Source organism: Sinocyclocheilus anshuiensis, unplaced genomic scaffold, assembly GCF_001515605.1.
Source record: "Sinocyclocheilus anshuiensis isolate Anshui unplaced genomic scaffold, SAMN03320099.WGS_v1.1 scaffold195, whole genome shotgun sequence".
Lineage (NCBI taxonomy): Eukaryota > Metazoa > Chordata > Actinopteri > Cypriniformes > Cyprinidae > Sinocyclocheilus > Sinocyclocheilus anshuiensis.
In genome coordinates, this window is record NW_015548236.1 from 217,703 (window position 1) to 233,053 (window position 15,351).

Sequence of the window (15,351 nt, forward strand, 5' to 3'; positions counted from 1 at the left end):
CGATGGGTAGGTTTAGGGTTGTGGGGTAGATGCGTATCATATGTACGCGAAAACTGCGTATCATATGCACGCCAACAAATTTCGTATCATATGAACGCGAAAACTGCGTATTATATGCACGCCAAACACATGCGTATCATATGCACGCCAAAGTACATTTTTGCGTATCGATACCACGAGTTTTCGTTTTTATTTGGCGTACTATTTATATGCATTTTCATGAGACCGGGCTCGGGTGAAATGCTTGTGTTACAAATGGGTCATGTTCAGGGTATTATTTTAGTAGTCACTTTGGCTACTAGTTGGCTGGAATAAGTTGAGACTCCTGTAACAGGTGGAGAGGAAATATATGACATTTTTTTGCAAGGAACATAAATCGCAAAATGTGATTATATTATAATAGCTGCTTTACCAGTGCCTGATCTGTTTTGAAAAACTCTTAATGGAGAATTTCCCCCAAAAATGAAAATTCTGTCATGATTCTTGTGCCCTTATGTTGTTCTGAACATTTGATTTTCTTCTTTGGAACACAAAAGATGATGTTCAGAAGAACTGTTTTTGTCTGTACAAAGAAAGTCAATGGGGTCCAAAACAACAATTTACCCTATTCACTTTCTTTGTATAGTCATAAAAATACCTTTTTTAAATGGCTTATTTTGTGTTTGGCTGAAGAAAGAAAGTCACACATGTTTGGAATAACTTACTTGGTACTTAAATAAAAAAAAAAAAAAAATTATATTTGGGGGAACAATTCCCAACGAGAATGGTAACAGGTAGCGCTCTCCAGGTGTTAGAGACAAGCAAAAAAAAAAAAGAATAATGCTATTAAAGTGCCACAATATTTATACTCTTCAGGAGCCAGTCTACAAATGGCTTACTTTATATAAAACGGGATAGGAGAACATTGAAAAAAAAAATACACACTTCTGGACCAAGCCAACCTGAACAGAATCAGAACCATTTTTATTAACAATAGCAATAGCATGTGTTCATACCTATCTCCAACTCATTATCCTCCATCAGGATATCTGCGTTTGCCACTTCTGGTGGAGGCTGGCAGACTCGTAACTGGTATGCTGCAAAAGAAGGGGACGAAAGATGTGGTTACAAAGATCTGAGGAGTTTTAAGAGATTCAAAACTCTTAAAAATGTAACGAAATGTATATATAAAATCAATAAATATTTTTATTTAGCATAATAGCATTTATACATTATCAATCCATGTATTCATCTGTACAAAGTTATTTCTAAAGGTTCTCTTTACCCCACCCTATACCCCATCTCAAAATAGTTTCTAAAGGAGCTGCAGAAAAAGATAGTGTATACAGAGCTGAACACATTAATGCTCAGAATTAGTCATTTTATATGTTTTCAATGACTGACTGTTAAATTAATTCCCACTCATTACAGGATACGTATATTCATACAGAATATTTTTTATCATTTATTTTATAATATTTTGCATACTTGCAGTCACATTTACTTATATTCAGCAAATTTTTGTCAGTAAAATCAATTCAATTCAATAGGAATCCATGTGAAAGAGAATTTTGTGTGAGGATGAAAGATCACATCTGGTCATGCAGATTCAACGCACCGATCAATAGGAAGATGCTTGGTTTGAAAGAAACTTCGGTAACACTTTATTTCGATAGTCCACTTTAGACATTCTATTAACAGTAAGTAACTTTGCAACTACATGTCAACTAGCAGTTAGTAGAGTATTAGCAGACTGTCTGCTTAATATCTTCTAACACTTTCTTTGTCAACTTATTCTACTAACCCTAAACCTACCCTAACATTCTACTCTGAGAGTTAGTAGACATGTAGTTGCAAATTAATGAGAATTAGTTGACATGTAGTTACAAAGTTACTTATAGTTAGTAGAATGTCTAAAGTGGACTATCGAAATAAAGTGTAACCGAGACTTCTTTGAGAACTGTGCTTCATATATCATTAAAATGAAATGTGACCGCACCTCATGTTTGTACATGTGTGTGGCCAAAATTGATAGGTGGCATTAACACATGACAGGACAATGAGCCAATCACAGCGACATGAAAACACTACCTCCTCATCTAACTTTTTACCCCTTTTATATTTATGCCATTTTTAGCAAGGCAAAGCAGATGCTACACCCTTTTGAACAGACAAATACTGATATAAATAATGTCATATTTCATAATACTACTCCTTTTGGTACAGCCCATTATTTTCTCATTGAAATCTTTTGCCTTGTCTGAAAAAACGCCGTGGTGCAGTGTCACGTTCGGCACAGTTGCGTTGGCATCTAGTCAGTACTAATGACAGAGGAACCTGCCGTGACAAATAACGATGTGATTAAGTAGGGTGACACTGAGGCGCACGGAAGGGTGACTATCACTGCACTACGGGCCGCTCTGCGACCTTAGCACAGAGCGTTATCAATCGCTTACATCTGACAGAGGATACATGCTAGCGCTAGCAAGTGAGCGTGTCACAGTCGGTGAAACCGCCAAGAACAAAACGACCCGCATAATGAGCAAATCACTTATGAAGAGAAGGAATTAACCGAACATTTATCCGGCTATGGATTGCATGAGTAATGCATTTGATGTGTGAGTATAACAGCACTGTGGCCCTTTCCTGTGCAATGTATAGATAGCCACGAGTTTTGATGATAATTACCGAGTAGCTTTGCACAGCGTAATTGGCGAGTTAATTATTCTGGTGTTAATGAAAACTGCGAACGCAACAGGACCTCGAAGCAGTCGAGCTGATTCGAAGTTTGACATGAAGCCATAATAATAATAATAGAGACTTCACACTGATTAAGATGGATATCAGAAACCTTTGAGCTCTTCGCTTTGAGGACATCATGAACTGAGTCTTCCATCATGAGATGGAAGACTTTGGCTTTGTCTTCTCTTGCCAAGTTGAGGTTTCAGAAGGCTGAGTTGGAAACACACTAATTAACTATTGAAGCCCACTTAGCATGTGGCTCCTTCTCTGTTTGCTTCCTGACGGGTTCCCTGTTGTGTTTTGGGGTAAGTGGCCAAAATGGAATGGCAACAAAAGGGGCAGCCCGGAGAGATGAGGGTGGACGCTCTGATCAGCAGCCATGTGGCTGAAGACACTATACTTCCCTACAAGAGGCTTTTCAAGTGGGTGTGAAAAAGAAGGGAAAAAAAACAACAGAGGGTTGTGATTTAAAACCCCCCCACACACTGAATTTTTTAAATTACAAACCTTCTTTGTTGTTGTCTGGAGTTTTTCTTTGATGAATCACGGACCGGGGAGGTGGAAATGGATAGTTTGTGAGTGTGCTTACTTCTGAGAGCCATTCAAATGAGACTTCGGAATTAAGTCGTTAAAATGGGCTATTTGGCGCTTCTCTAACTCAGAGATGCCTCTTTGATGTCCTTGGTGTCTGGACGGAATATTGAGTAAAGCCTCGCTAATAAACCTGAGTGAATTTGGAGGGCATGATCTCTGCATTTGAGAGCCCATTCCGAGCTCATAATCATATTCCATAGATTCCTGTCTAAGCTGCTTTGGCTAGATTGGCTTTAAAACACTAGAGGATGTGACATCAGAGAGCAGATTGGCAGACCCGACAGAGCCCTAATATGATTAGATAACATACTAAATACTAGATGAATATTTCAGTTTAATGGATGGAAATTTTTACTAATTAATATCAAAGCAGTTGGTGGAAATAAAGTTGTCTTTCAGGCTCGGTGTCCCATTTACTCAGAATCAAACGGAATCAAAGCTAAACTCATTACGATGGACCGGGGTATTCCCAGGGCAAATCTGAGTAAATATAGACGATCCTTTCTCTTTGTTATGTATGCGCATCACAGACTAAAATATCTGCAGATGGAAAATTATTAATCTGCAATTCAATCCATGAAAGACGGGTGAAGAAACTCAACTCATTGAGTAATAAAACAATATGGTCTTCAGCATAAAAACTCACAACAAGAGTTTTCTACTTCACATCTGACAACACACAACATTAAACATGCATAAGAATAATTCTCCAAAATTCTGCGATCACTTACTCACCCTCTTGTCTTTCTTAACCTGAAAATTTATTTGGTGGAGCAAAAAAGGTTGAGTTGCTGCTCTTTGCCATACAATGAAAGTGAATGGTGCCCAGTGATTATCAACTTAAATTTTAGACTATTCCTTACATAAAGCAGGTTTCAGGACAGGATGGAAGAGAACAGTGGGGATATTCTTCAAAACCTTTCCTTTTGTGTTTCACAGCAAAAAGAAAGTTATACATTTTTAACATGAGCGTGAGTAAATGAAATCCTTTTCATTTTTAGGACTATCCATTTAATAAAGGATTTAGAGAACCTAAATGGAAAATATACAAACTAGACTATTCAGCGAACATTATAGATAACCTTGAGATGGTTGGTGTGACTCACAGACTCATGCATCTCAGGATCATTAAGCCCCGAGTGACAGCTGACATGGGCCAAGGATCAATATGAAAGCATGTAATAAACTATAAATACTAGTCAGCAGTCAATATGATCAGTGCATATGTAAGCCACTTTAAATGCCTGGTGGGGACTGAAATTACACCGTGATGACAGATATTTATTGAATCAAACCAGTTTTTTTAACTATTTTAATTCCTGTTTGCAGATCACCTCAGGTTTTTGAAAAGCATCTTACACTATTTAGCACCAAGGTTAAAATTAAACAAGCCTAAGGAATAATTTATACAGAAGTGCAAGTATGTTTAGGTGGCTTACATACACATAAGGGATGAGACTACAAAGTCTGAATGTATAACTTGCCCTCAATTAAAATTCCTTTGAATGGATAAAAGTGTAGATCATTCAGTCTCTCACAGACACAAATGATATAGAGTTTAAACAGTTGGACCAACAGTTTAATTGCAATTTGTGTTGTTAAAGCAGTCAATGAGGCTCTGATTGGATAAACTGGTAAAACACGTCTATGAATGCAACCTGAAGTGGCATCTCACCATGGTAACTAAGCACAAAGAAACCACTTCCACTGAAGTCGCTGTGGAACTTGATGAGGATCTGATTGGACGTGCTGTAGACAGACTCCAGGGCTGTGTTACCACTGAATTGACCGATCTGAGGCGAACTCTGGTCAGGACCATCCCTGCAAAAAACAGAAATCAAGTGAGATTTACAAAGCTACATCCAGAATGACCGATCTCATGACTCAGGCCTAAGTCAACTTATGTAATGGGTTTGGAAACAAAGGGTTTCTAAAAAAAAGTTGTTTCAGCGCAAAACCACCTGCAATCTACAATAAATGGAGCCTTAGTGTTAAAATGAAGTAATTGTCACTATTTTCTAGTAAAATTAAGCTCATTATATATTTATTACAAAACTGTTCACCTGGCGCAGTTATTGTGGGTGGTAAAGAGAATTTGTTAAAAGTTTTTCTGTTGATCATGGCAGCACGCAGTAATTCATTAAATGATGAACAAAAAATGGGAAAAAGCTTTATAAGTGGGCATACCATCAAATATACTTTCTGCATTTAAAGCAGGGTCTTAAAAAACACATACAGCAAGTGCAAATTCATTTTTTATTTTGTGGTCTGAAACACCCCGTAAGAATTTGCAGTTACACATAGAGTAAATAAATTAAACATTTTAAGACTCATCTCCACTGCATTTTATCGCTTAAAATTGCTTTATGAATCTTAAGTCACTGAAACGTGACTTTAACCTACTGGCCCAGCAAAAATAATGACTCTGCAATTACACTGAGAGTAAATAAACTACGTGCTTTATATTTTAAGACTGATTTCTGCTGCAGTACATCGCTGAACGCTGCTTTTATGAGCCATATTGTCTGAAATGGGACTTTAAGCAGAGACAGCAATATTTCCCCTATTATTGACTGCAAGAAAAAGCGAGAAGCGCATCTCTCTGTGTCATTTCTCTGTGTCTTGTAGTTTATTAAGCTATCTTCTTGCCATATCTGCTGCTGTCTTTACATTAGGCCAGCCCAGCAGAAATGCATATAGTCTTCGTTCTGTACATGAACGATAGAGCTGGACTAATGAACCAGAAGACACTGTTTTATCTAGGTCACCTATGATGCATGAGATGGTCACTAGTAGCAGCACACTGAGGAACCGACGGAGCACCCAGAGAGAGAAATACAGAAGCTTGTTTGCAAGTTTGTTCGCGAATTTTAGTAGAGCACGTTGTCAAGCGGGTTTTGGGACAGACTGTAGCACTGCAACATGCAACATAAATGCAATCTCAATTGCAGATTGTACGGAGCAAAAAAGTAAGAAAAATGCAATAATAATGTAACCTCTATCTGTGGTATAAATGCATTATTTAACACAACGGTGAGTGTAGGGTATGCAGAATCCATTAATAAATAAAAGTACCCTCTGGAATTTTTCTTAAACAAGAGGGACCTCTGATATGAAAAGTGAACAGCTGACATTAATTACTGGATTTATCCTGGGTTTCTTTCAATGCATTATTCCATCTCCCCCGCAACTGGGTGTCACAACGATGTGAGAGACAATTAGTCAAAAGTCTCTGCTCTTCCGAACATCCAATTGGCCTTAACTGACTCTGTAAGGACACAAAATCTGGCTAAAGCCTGCTGTTATCTGTGACTCCGTCTCTCAAAATCATATATCTAATAAGATATATGGCAATAATTTCAAATGTTGCATGCTGTGTTACAAAAATAGCTTAAATTCGGAAGCCTGGAAGTTGTACTTTGCAACTTTTACCTCAAAGAACTTTAATTATAAAATCTGTATTGTTGTTGAATTATTCCTCATATTAAGCCTGCCAAACCTCAAGAGATATTTCTTCTTGTTTGAAGACACACTCCCTTTGGAGTCTAAAACACCAAAGCAAATGGGCTTAATTTCCACAAGGAGGCCAAAACCAGTAGCTACAGAAAGCAAATAAAATGAAGTATACCCAATTAGCAAAAAGTCTTTCCTGAAAGGTTAAAGAGACAAAGCTCAGAAGGGAAATTATGCACAACTATTACAAAAAATTGCAAAAGGTCATTTATGCCCACAAACCAAGCATATGCAAACTTTTGGACACGATAATTAAAGTAAATTGAAGGTGAAGTTTAAATTTTTCTTAATATAATAAGAAGAAATAAAATTGAAAAAAAAAAAAAAACACAACAGTATGCTTATATGAAAAATAATTTTTTAGATAATTATAACACATACTAATTATAAATAGAACTAAAACTCTTTTTTAATCTACACTGAAATATTAAATCTGTATCTAAAAATAGATTTAAATATTTAGCTAATGTGCAGTTTGGTGGCACCTCTAGTATCATCCAAGACCAGACAAAGTCAAACAAAACAAGTGTGAAGTTTCCATTTTAGTAACAAGACACCACATCAGGGAACCCAGAAGCGAAACAGAATTTAATCCTGAAAATTGTCTCCTGACTTGAGGAACTGTGCAAAGGCAATTTATATAACTACTTTTCAAATGGAGAGATACTGTGATGCCTAACCAAGCAAATGAGGTGGCAGCTAGTCCTAAAAGTGTTTTGGGGAGATTTAAAGGATGATTTCCTTCCACAGACACGAGAAAGTGTGCTTTGAGGCTTTCTGGAGGACCGCAGCCTGTCTTGCACACAAGAGTGAGTGTCTTACTTTGAAGGACGTTCGGAGTGTGGTCACAAATGGCTCTCAGTTCTTGTGGCTCATTCATCTGCATGTGCAGTCCCATCTCTCTTACTTCTTCAGTGCTATAATTATTTATCATACACTGATGAATATTAACTGATTCCTAATAAGGTCATCATGACATATTTAAAAGATTTCCTATGAGAGTTTACCACACAGTGATGTAGTCGTAGATGGGTTCAGTGCTGAGAACAGTGAAGTTGATGTAGATGCCGTTTCCAGGGGGCACCCGGACACTCCACACACAGTCCTGGAAGTTGGGGTATTCAGCTGGGTGACCCGGTGAGAAGATGGTGCCGTTCATGGAGGTGATGTTTCCGCCACACAGAGCTTTTGGGGAGACAGAAAAAAAGTAATGTTTAAAAACATACATTTTGTGTATAGATAGAACATCTATCATATATCTACATATCTTGTGTCATTTAAAAAAATGTGTTAATGTAAACAAGAGATTACACACAACCCTATAATAGTGACCTAGGAAAAGCTATTTTATTGTACACATGGCTGGTCCTGTATCACTGTTGGTGACATGTTTAGGTTACATGACCTAATGAATGTCTACACACTTTATATTGGTAAACCCCAGAATAAATTAATATCAGGTGAAAAATGCTATGAAAACTGCACTTTATAAAGGTATCAGTAAAAGAAACATTATTTTTATAACATGATTCTGCATCCACACTACAATTGTGTGACATATATTGAATATTCATGAAATAGTTGCATTGGTTTTTCTGTCAATATAAAATAAAGTAACACCATGAATATTGCGATGATTTTAATGTACATTTCATTTGGTAATTAAGAAGTTTTCTTTATGATTCTTCCTTACTTTGATATCACTGATGTAAAAATCAGTAGCAAAAACAACATTAGTGTTGTTCAATTCATTTCCAAGATCAATTCATTCATTTCCATGATCCAGTGAGTCACATTGTCCATTTCAATGAATCAAATAAAATCACTGATTCGTGTCATCACTCTAAAATATTAATGGAAGCCTCTGTTTGACAAAATGTTTCTGTAAAATATATCTAGGCAAATATTGCTGTTAGTTATACTTGTGCATATAAACATCTTCATTCAAAACATGCCTAGATTGTTAACTAGATTTTTACTCTATTTTATAAACATTTGGAATCTATTTGGCAACGATGGCTTTATTTCGAATTAAAATAAAATAAAAATTCTGTCACACTATGGAGACATTTCAGAACAAATCAGCCAGTTCCAATCTCAGCCAACAGATGTCAGTACACAGTCCAAGGCTGCTTCATATCGACGAACAGAAGCTGGCGAAACAAGAACAAAATGACCTAATGCATCTTTAAAGGTTTTATCTCCTAAAGTTAATCTCATAACCGTGATTGCTCTGCTATAACATCACCTCACCTCACTGTGCTCTGGGAAATAATGTGGATCAGTGAGCCATTGAGAATTTGTTCTCACCATAGAGATGCGTGACGCTGTTTAACATCACGCATTATCTAGTAATATTGTTGAGATAAGGCAATAAATCTCACTCGTGAGCTTGTTTATAATCTCATCAGCTGTAAGCAACTGATGACACTTTCATAATAACTTACACTGAGCAGTTGCGTGCATGAAACACTGAGGTCATTCAATTGCAATAGCGAATAAAGGTGGTGCATAAAGAATTTATATTGAGGGGAAGAGTAAAAATCCACCTTCACAGCGTGGTATAGGGTTGTTCCAGTTCCTGCTGATTCCATGGAGGCATGTTAAAGAGGTCTCGCCGATGAGAGAGTAACCAGGTAAGCACTCGAAAGACACCGTCATGCCCACGCTAAAGTCACTGCCTATTACGATACCATTCCTGAAAGGTCGGGGGTCAGGACAGCTCTGCAGCTGATAGGCTGAAGAAAAACAAACAATTGAGGAGGATGAATGCAAATAACTCAATAATAAGACACCTGATGGATCGTGGAAAATGTTAAAAGTCTTACCTTGGTATGTAATATGAAATCCAGGTTTATTCTGGGAATAGTCGCTGTGAAAGAAGAAGCTGGTTTCATGGGTGGTGCTGAAGAGCGACTCAGGAACCTGTGGCCCACTGAACCTGTCAATCACTGTACCAGTCTCACTAGGCCCGCTACGAATCTCCAGGTAGTCGTGGATTGCCTCGGTGGAGAGGTTCAGGAACTGCACGTGGATTCCTTAAACAACATGTTGACCACAGTAAGTGACACTGATAAAGGCCTTGAGTCACAAAATTCTGTAGTTCACTCCTACACAGTTTAATGGCATGCATGTACCAAAGCCAATGGGAAGGGTGACCGTCCAGGTGCAATCCAGACCACTTGGGTAGTTGCCAGGAAAACCAGGGCTCAGAATTACTCCGCTAACCTCTGTCATGGCTCCACCACACTGAGCTGTGAATATACAGATAAAGATTTACTTGTTATACAGCCAAAAGTGTTGCACTTCATACACTCCTTCTCTACTGCATCACTGAATGAATACATCACAAAAAAGTCACGAGTCAAAACCCTGATTATTTTTCCCCCATAAGGAACAAAAAGTACTTTTTTACAAATATGTCACACTGACATACCTTAAAATAGTCTTTTAATCTGAACATTTGGTAATTGCATAATGCATTTACATAATGCATAATAATGCATTCTCAATACAAGTTCAATTTGTTAAAATTAATTAGATTAATGCATTAAATATCATGAACTAAAATATTTGTTATTTAATAAATGAGAATGTATTAATCTAAGCTAATTTTTATTTATAAATATGCTACTGATCAATATTAATTCATGTTGGCTAATAATATATAGTAGTATTAACTTTGAATGAATGAATGAATTATAATTAAAATTAATTTGAAGTTGTGCATAATTCCACTGCCAGAATTATACTGCTTTTATGATACTTTTTTAATTTTAATTTAATTAATTTGCTCATAGTGTGTTTTGTGACATAATTCACATAATTGATTCACATAATTCCAAATATTTTGCACATATTTTATCAACCATTTATGGAGAATGTATTTCCTGGAGTCATGATACAAATTATAGATACAGGAAATAGAAATGCAACTAAAGTCATGTGAATCACTTCTAACTGTGACAAGATCAATGTGAAGAACAAGTAGTCGTATAGCCCTAGCAGTGATGCATTATAAACTCCTGTAAACCAGAAAAAAAAATCCTTGTACATGTGATCTCACTTGGCCAATAAAGCTTTTTTGACTCTGAGAAGATGGGCCTCAGCCTGCTAAATGACTGTAGCAGATCAAAACCAGTGTAAAAGCTGCAGTTGGCAAGATAAATCCCATTTACATATTACGTCAAGTCCCTTGTGTTCAGTCCTTTACGTTTCACTTACTCTTAGATTAAACTGTTGCTTAAGAAGAGGCAAAATAGAGGAGCAGAAAAGCACTTAAACAGAAATAAACATACTGGAATAAAAGAAATTCTGATCTGCAGTCTGTTTGCTTGGCACCAAGACAAAAGCTATTGTCTCTTATAGAGGCACGAGGAACATGATAAAAAGCACCAACACTTCTGGGGTTTAAAGTCATGATTCCAACAGTTTTATGTAGATCACAGCTAATAGTCATGGATGGGAGGTCTAGTTTTGGCACAAGAGAGGCTGGACAATGTTGCTGCATATATCAGTAGTAGAAACTTCCTTCCAACTTCTTTCAAACAGGATGCAAAGGGAATTGGGCAGGTCAAGGGACAGCCAACTCAAACATGAGCCAAAGCAATATAAAAGATAAACAAGGTGCCCTTGATCAGTGATGAACTGATCTGAGGAAAAAGACACAAACTTGGTCTTGTAGGAAAGCCTGCTGGCCACACAGGATATGCTATAAACGGGATAGGATGATGCAGTGAAAGGGAGAGAAATGTCTGGCCCAGTGGCCCATCAGCTTGGCAGTCAAAGAGAATCTCCATCTTGCATTTCACAAGGAGCAGATGGAGAAGAGTGCATCCCCCGCAAACACATACAAATCGTTGACCAAACTGATAATTTCTGCTCTTGAGTTACTTGAGTTACAGACGGGCAAAATATCAACTGTACTAAGGGATACTCTGGCCACTTAGTTTAGCCAAGATTTACATATTTCATTACAGCTGTAAATGTCCATGATAATGCAACCAATGGCATCAGTTATGGGCGGGGCTATCTTTTTTTTTTTTTTTTTCAAATATATGTTTGTGAACCATGACTTTATGACTGTAACCAAAGTCCCTTTAAGGCAAGTTATGTTACTCAGCGGCCATCTTTGAAACGCCTCTCGGGCATGCAAGTGCAGCTCCTATCACTTTGAATGGGGAAACATTAAATTGTTCACTAAGCTTACAATAAAATTTTATATTTGAAATTACCAATGAAATCTGACAACAACTGTGTCATAAATGTTGTTTCTTTTGCTCAAATAGCGTAATAAAATGCTTATTTTTCAGGCTAGATCAGCCAGTGCGCATGTGCAGTCTTGAGCGCACGTCTCAGAGCACTGACTGTTTCTATAGCAATCGGGACTTCTAACAGCAGCTGCAGTGATGCAGCTTTACCGATTAGTGATTGCCGATTAGCTTTCATTCAGAAGGCGGGGCATCCTGCGGTTGAGCGGCCATATTAAGCGTTGGATTTTTCCCCGTTCAAAACTATACGAGTAACATGTCTTGGGTATTCTATAGTCTTTGCTGTAACTTCCCTAAAATAAAAACAAGAATTTAAATATTTACATATTATTAAGTGTGCTGAAAAACAAATGTATCTAAATGCTTTATTGGGCATGTTTGTGTTAAAAAAGCTTGATATTTATTTGGAAAAAGGTTTTGGCAGTGACAAAAAACAGTACTCATGAAAACTCAAGCTTAGAGATGTCTTTGCTCTTTGAGCTGAGCAGAAAGCACCCGGAAAGGAGTGTTAAAAAAGTCATAGCTGTGGAAGTGCTTGCATTCAGAATGTGTACGAGCAGCTGGGTGGTAAATTACTGAGCTGGGTATTTCAGGATTTTCAGCTTGGCTGAGGCCAAAACAGTTGAAAAATTAAGGCAAACACTGAAACATAAAGGGTCTAGTTGGCTTTCATTTTAAAAACGGCCCCATAAATAAACACCAGATAATCCATCACAATATTCTATAGTGTGATCGAAAACTCTGCCGCGCTCTGCATTTAAGGAGTGGAATTAAATAAAACCTGCTGGGACAGGAGTAGAATTTAGGAGGAGATGATGAATCAAACTTTAGCCTAAACTCACATAACCCATCGTAGAGTCTCTTATTCAATTGCTGATGAAAGGGAATCTGAAACTGAGAAACACAATTTTCCACAATCCATTTCATAAGACCTTACCGAGGCAAAGAGGTACCGGATAATTCCACCTCCTCACTGGTCCAGGCATGCATGTGATATGAGCATTTCCCTAGACGAAAACAAAACAGATCATTATTTTCAAATCACAAATACTGTGCTTGCAGGAATATATGACAAAACTGTTTGCGAAGAAGTGATCAATGCACAAAATAAGTCAGATGCACTGTATGTTTTAAACAACACATTGGCCTTACCTGTAAGGAATATCCTTGCTCACACTGGAACATGACAACATCTCCCACCATGTATCGATCCCCTACTTTAATCCCATACGTTGGAGTCTGAGGCTCTGGACATGTATCTAGGCCAATAGCTGTAAACACACAGAGTTCAAAACTGCTGCAATCATCTGATATATAAAAAATCTCCACAGAATAACGTTGACAGCTACTGTGTGCAAAAGTTTTCAGGTTGCTGAACTCCTAAAAGGATGGATTTGTATTTCAGCAAGCCTGTGAGGACATCTGGCTCTGTTTTGTGTGGAACAGGTGTCTCTCTCTGGCTCAGCACCTGCAGCCATACAGATCATTTTGCCAAATTCTGATATAAAAATATGTCTATTGGCTGGGACCACCTCTTTTTTTCATTGCCATTCTCCCCTTTGATTACTATCTGTAGTATCTATCTATCCATCCATCCGTCGCTGCCTCTTGTGTCTGTCTATCTATTGTGTCTGTCTATCTGTCTATCTGCCATTTGTCCATCCATTCATCCATCCATCCATGAGTCTGTCATTCTATTGTGTCTATCTATTGTGCCTGTCTATCTGCCATTTATCCAACTATCCCTCCATTTGTTTATCTGTCCATCCATATGTCTATCCATCCATCCATATGTCTATCCATCCATCCATACATCCATCCATCCATCCATTCATCCATCCATCCGTGAGTCTGTCTTTCTATTGTGCCCGTCTATCTGCCATTTGTCCAGCCATCCGTCCATATGTCCATCCGTCCATCTGTCCATCCATCCATCTGTGAGTCTGTCTTTCTATTGTGCCCGTCTGTCTGCCATTTGTCCAGCCATCCGTCCATATATCCATCCATCCATCCAACCATCCATCCATCTGCGAGTCTCTTTCAATTGTACCTGCATATCTGCCATTTGTCCATCCATCCATCTATCCATGAGTCTCTTTCTGTTGTGTCTTTCTATTGTACCTGCCTATCTGCCATTTGTCCATCCATCCATCTATCCATCCATCTGCGAGTCTATTTCTATCGTGTCTATCTATTGTACCTGTCAATCTGCCATTTGTCCATCCATCCATCCATCCATCCATCCATCCATCCATCCATCCGAGTCTGTCTTTGTATTGTGTCTATCTACTGTGCCTGTCTATCTGCCATTTGTCCATCTATTCATCTATTTGTCCATCCATCTATCCATCCATTCATTCATCCAATACATATTACGTGCAGAGAAAATTGAAAAGCTAAAGACTTTCCCAAGAGGTCAAGGTCTAGGGTGGGGTTGTACATGCAGGCTTTATTTAACACAGAGTGTCCTGTTGGACTCGGTCATTTGAAAGGAATCAATAGAGTAATGCTGTTACACTGCTGTTGTGTCGTACCTGTGTATTCCAGATGGAAGCCTGCTGCTGACACACTGATGTCTGACACAAAGTTCAGGTAGAGGTTGTTAGATGTGCTATTCAGGAGCTGAGGAATGGTGGTTCCTGATAACGAAGAAACTGTGTTATGCATGCAATGGACTGCAGAAGATTATGAAAAGCTGCAATTCTTTACTTTTGCAGTCAAAATCACATTAGCTGGGGTTGAAATAAGAAACAGATAAAGTGGATTACCAAGCAAAGACATTTCGAGCATACCAAAAGACTTTTATTAATGGGAACATCTTAAATGTCCATGCTGTGATGAAAAGTTTTGGTACACCTGTTAACATTTGTATTGTGACACTGCACCCTCACTGTTTTAAATACTTCCTGCTGTACGGTTCAACTCTGAGGTCAACTTCTGAGCTGCTGGAACCATCTCAATTATTGCTCCCGCAGCGCAGCCATAAAAACCTTGACTGTCCCTGAAAGCAAGATAAAGTCACAGTTCCCAACAGGACACCATAAAGCAGTGTTTCCTATCCTCCAGGAACAGTCCAGAAACACTGTTCCAAACACTGTACACCATCTCTTGATGACAAGAAGACCACTGAGCCATCAGGGCTCAGCAATGACAAGCATCAGTACACTTTCTCTGGCCGCTCTGTTTAAAAACAAATAAAGTGCTGAGTGGTGAGGTGCATTGCCCATTAGATGTGCTGCCAGACATAGCAATT

At 38.1% G+C, this 15,351-nt stretch overlaps 1 protein-coding gene across 1 annotated transcript in view; it reads right to left on the minus strand.

Annotated features, from left to right (window-relative positions):
• Positions 1–15,351, minus strand: part of csmd3b (CUB and Sushi multiple domains 3b) — a 445,596-nt gene that overhangs the window by 64,992 nt on the left and 365,253 nt on the right. Inside the window, exons 37-45 of the mRNA XM_016441913.1 lie at positions 14,633–14,737; positions 13,251–13,369; positions 13,036–13,105; positions 9,966–10,082; positions 9,657–9,866; positions 9,378–9,566; positions 7,836–8,013; positions 4,991–5,136; positions 996–1,076 (exon numbers count right to left, since the gene is read on the minus strand). Coding sequence (XP_016297399.1) covers positions 996–1,076; positions 4,991–5,136; positions 7,836–8,013; positions 9,378–9,566; positions 9,657–9,866; positions 9,966–10,082; positions 13,036–13,105; positions 13,251–13,369; positions 14,633–14,737 — 1,215 coding nt within the window. The remainder of the gene's footprint in view (positions 1–995; positions 1,077–4,990; positions 5,137–7,835; positions 8,014–9,377; positions 9,567–9,656; positions 9,867–9,965; positions 10,083–13,035; positions 13,106–13,250; positions 13,370–14,632; positions 14,738–15,351) is intronic.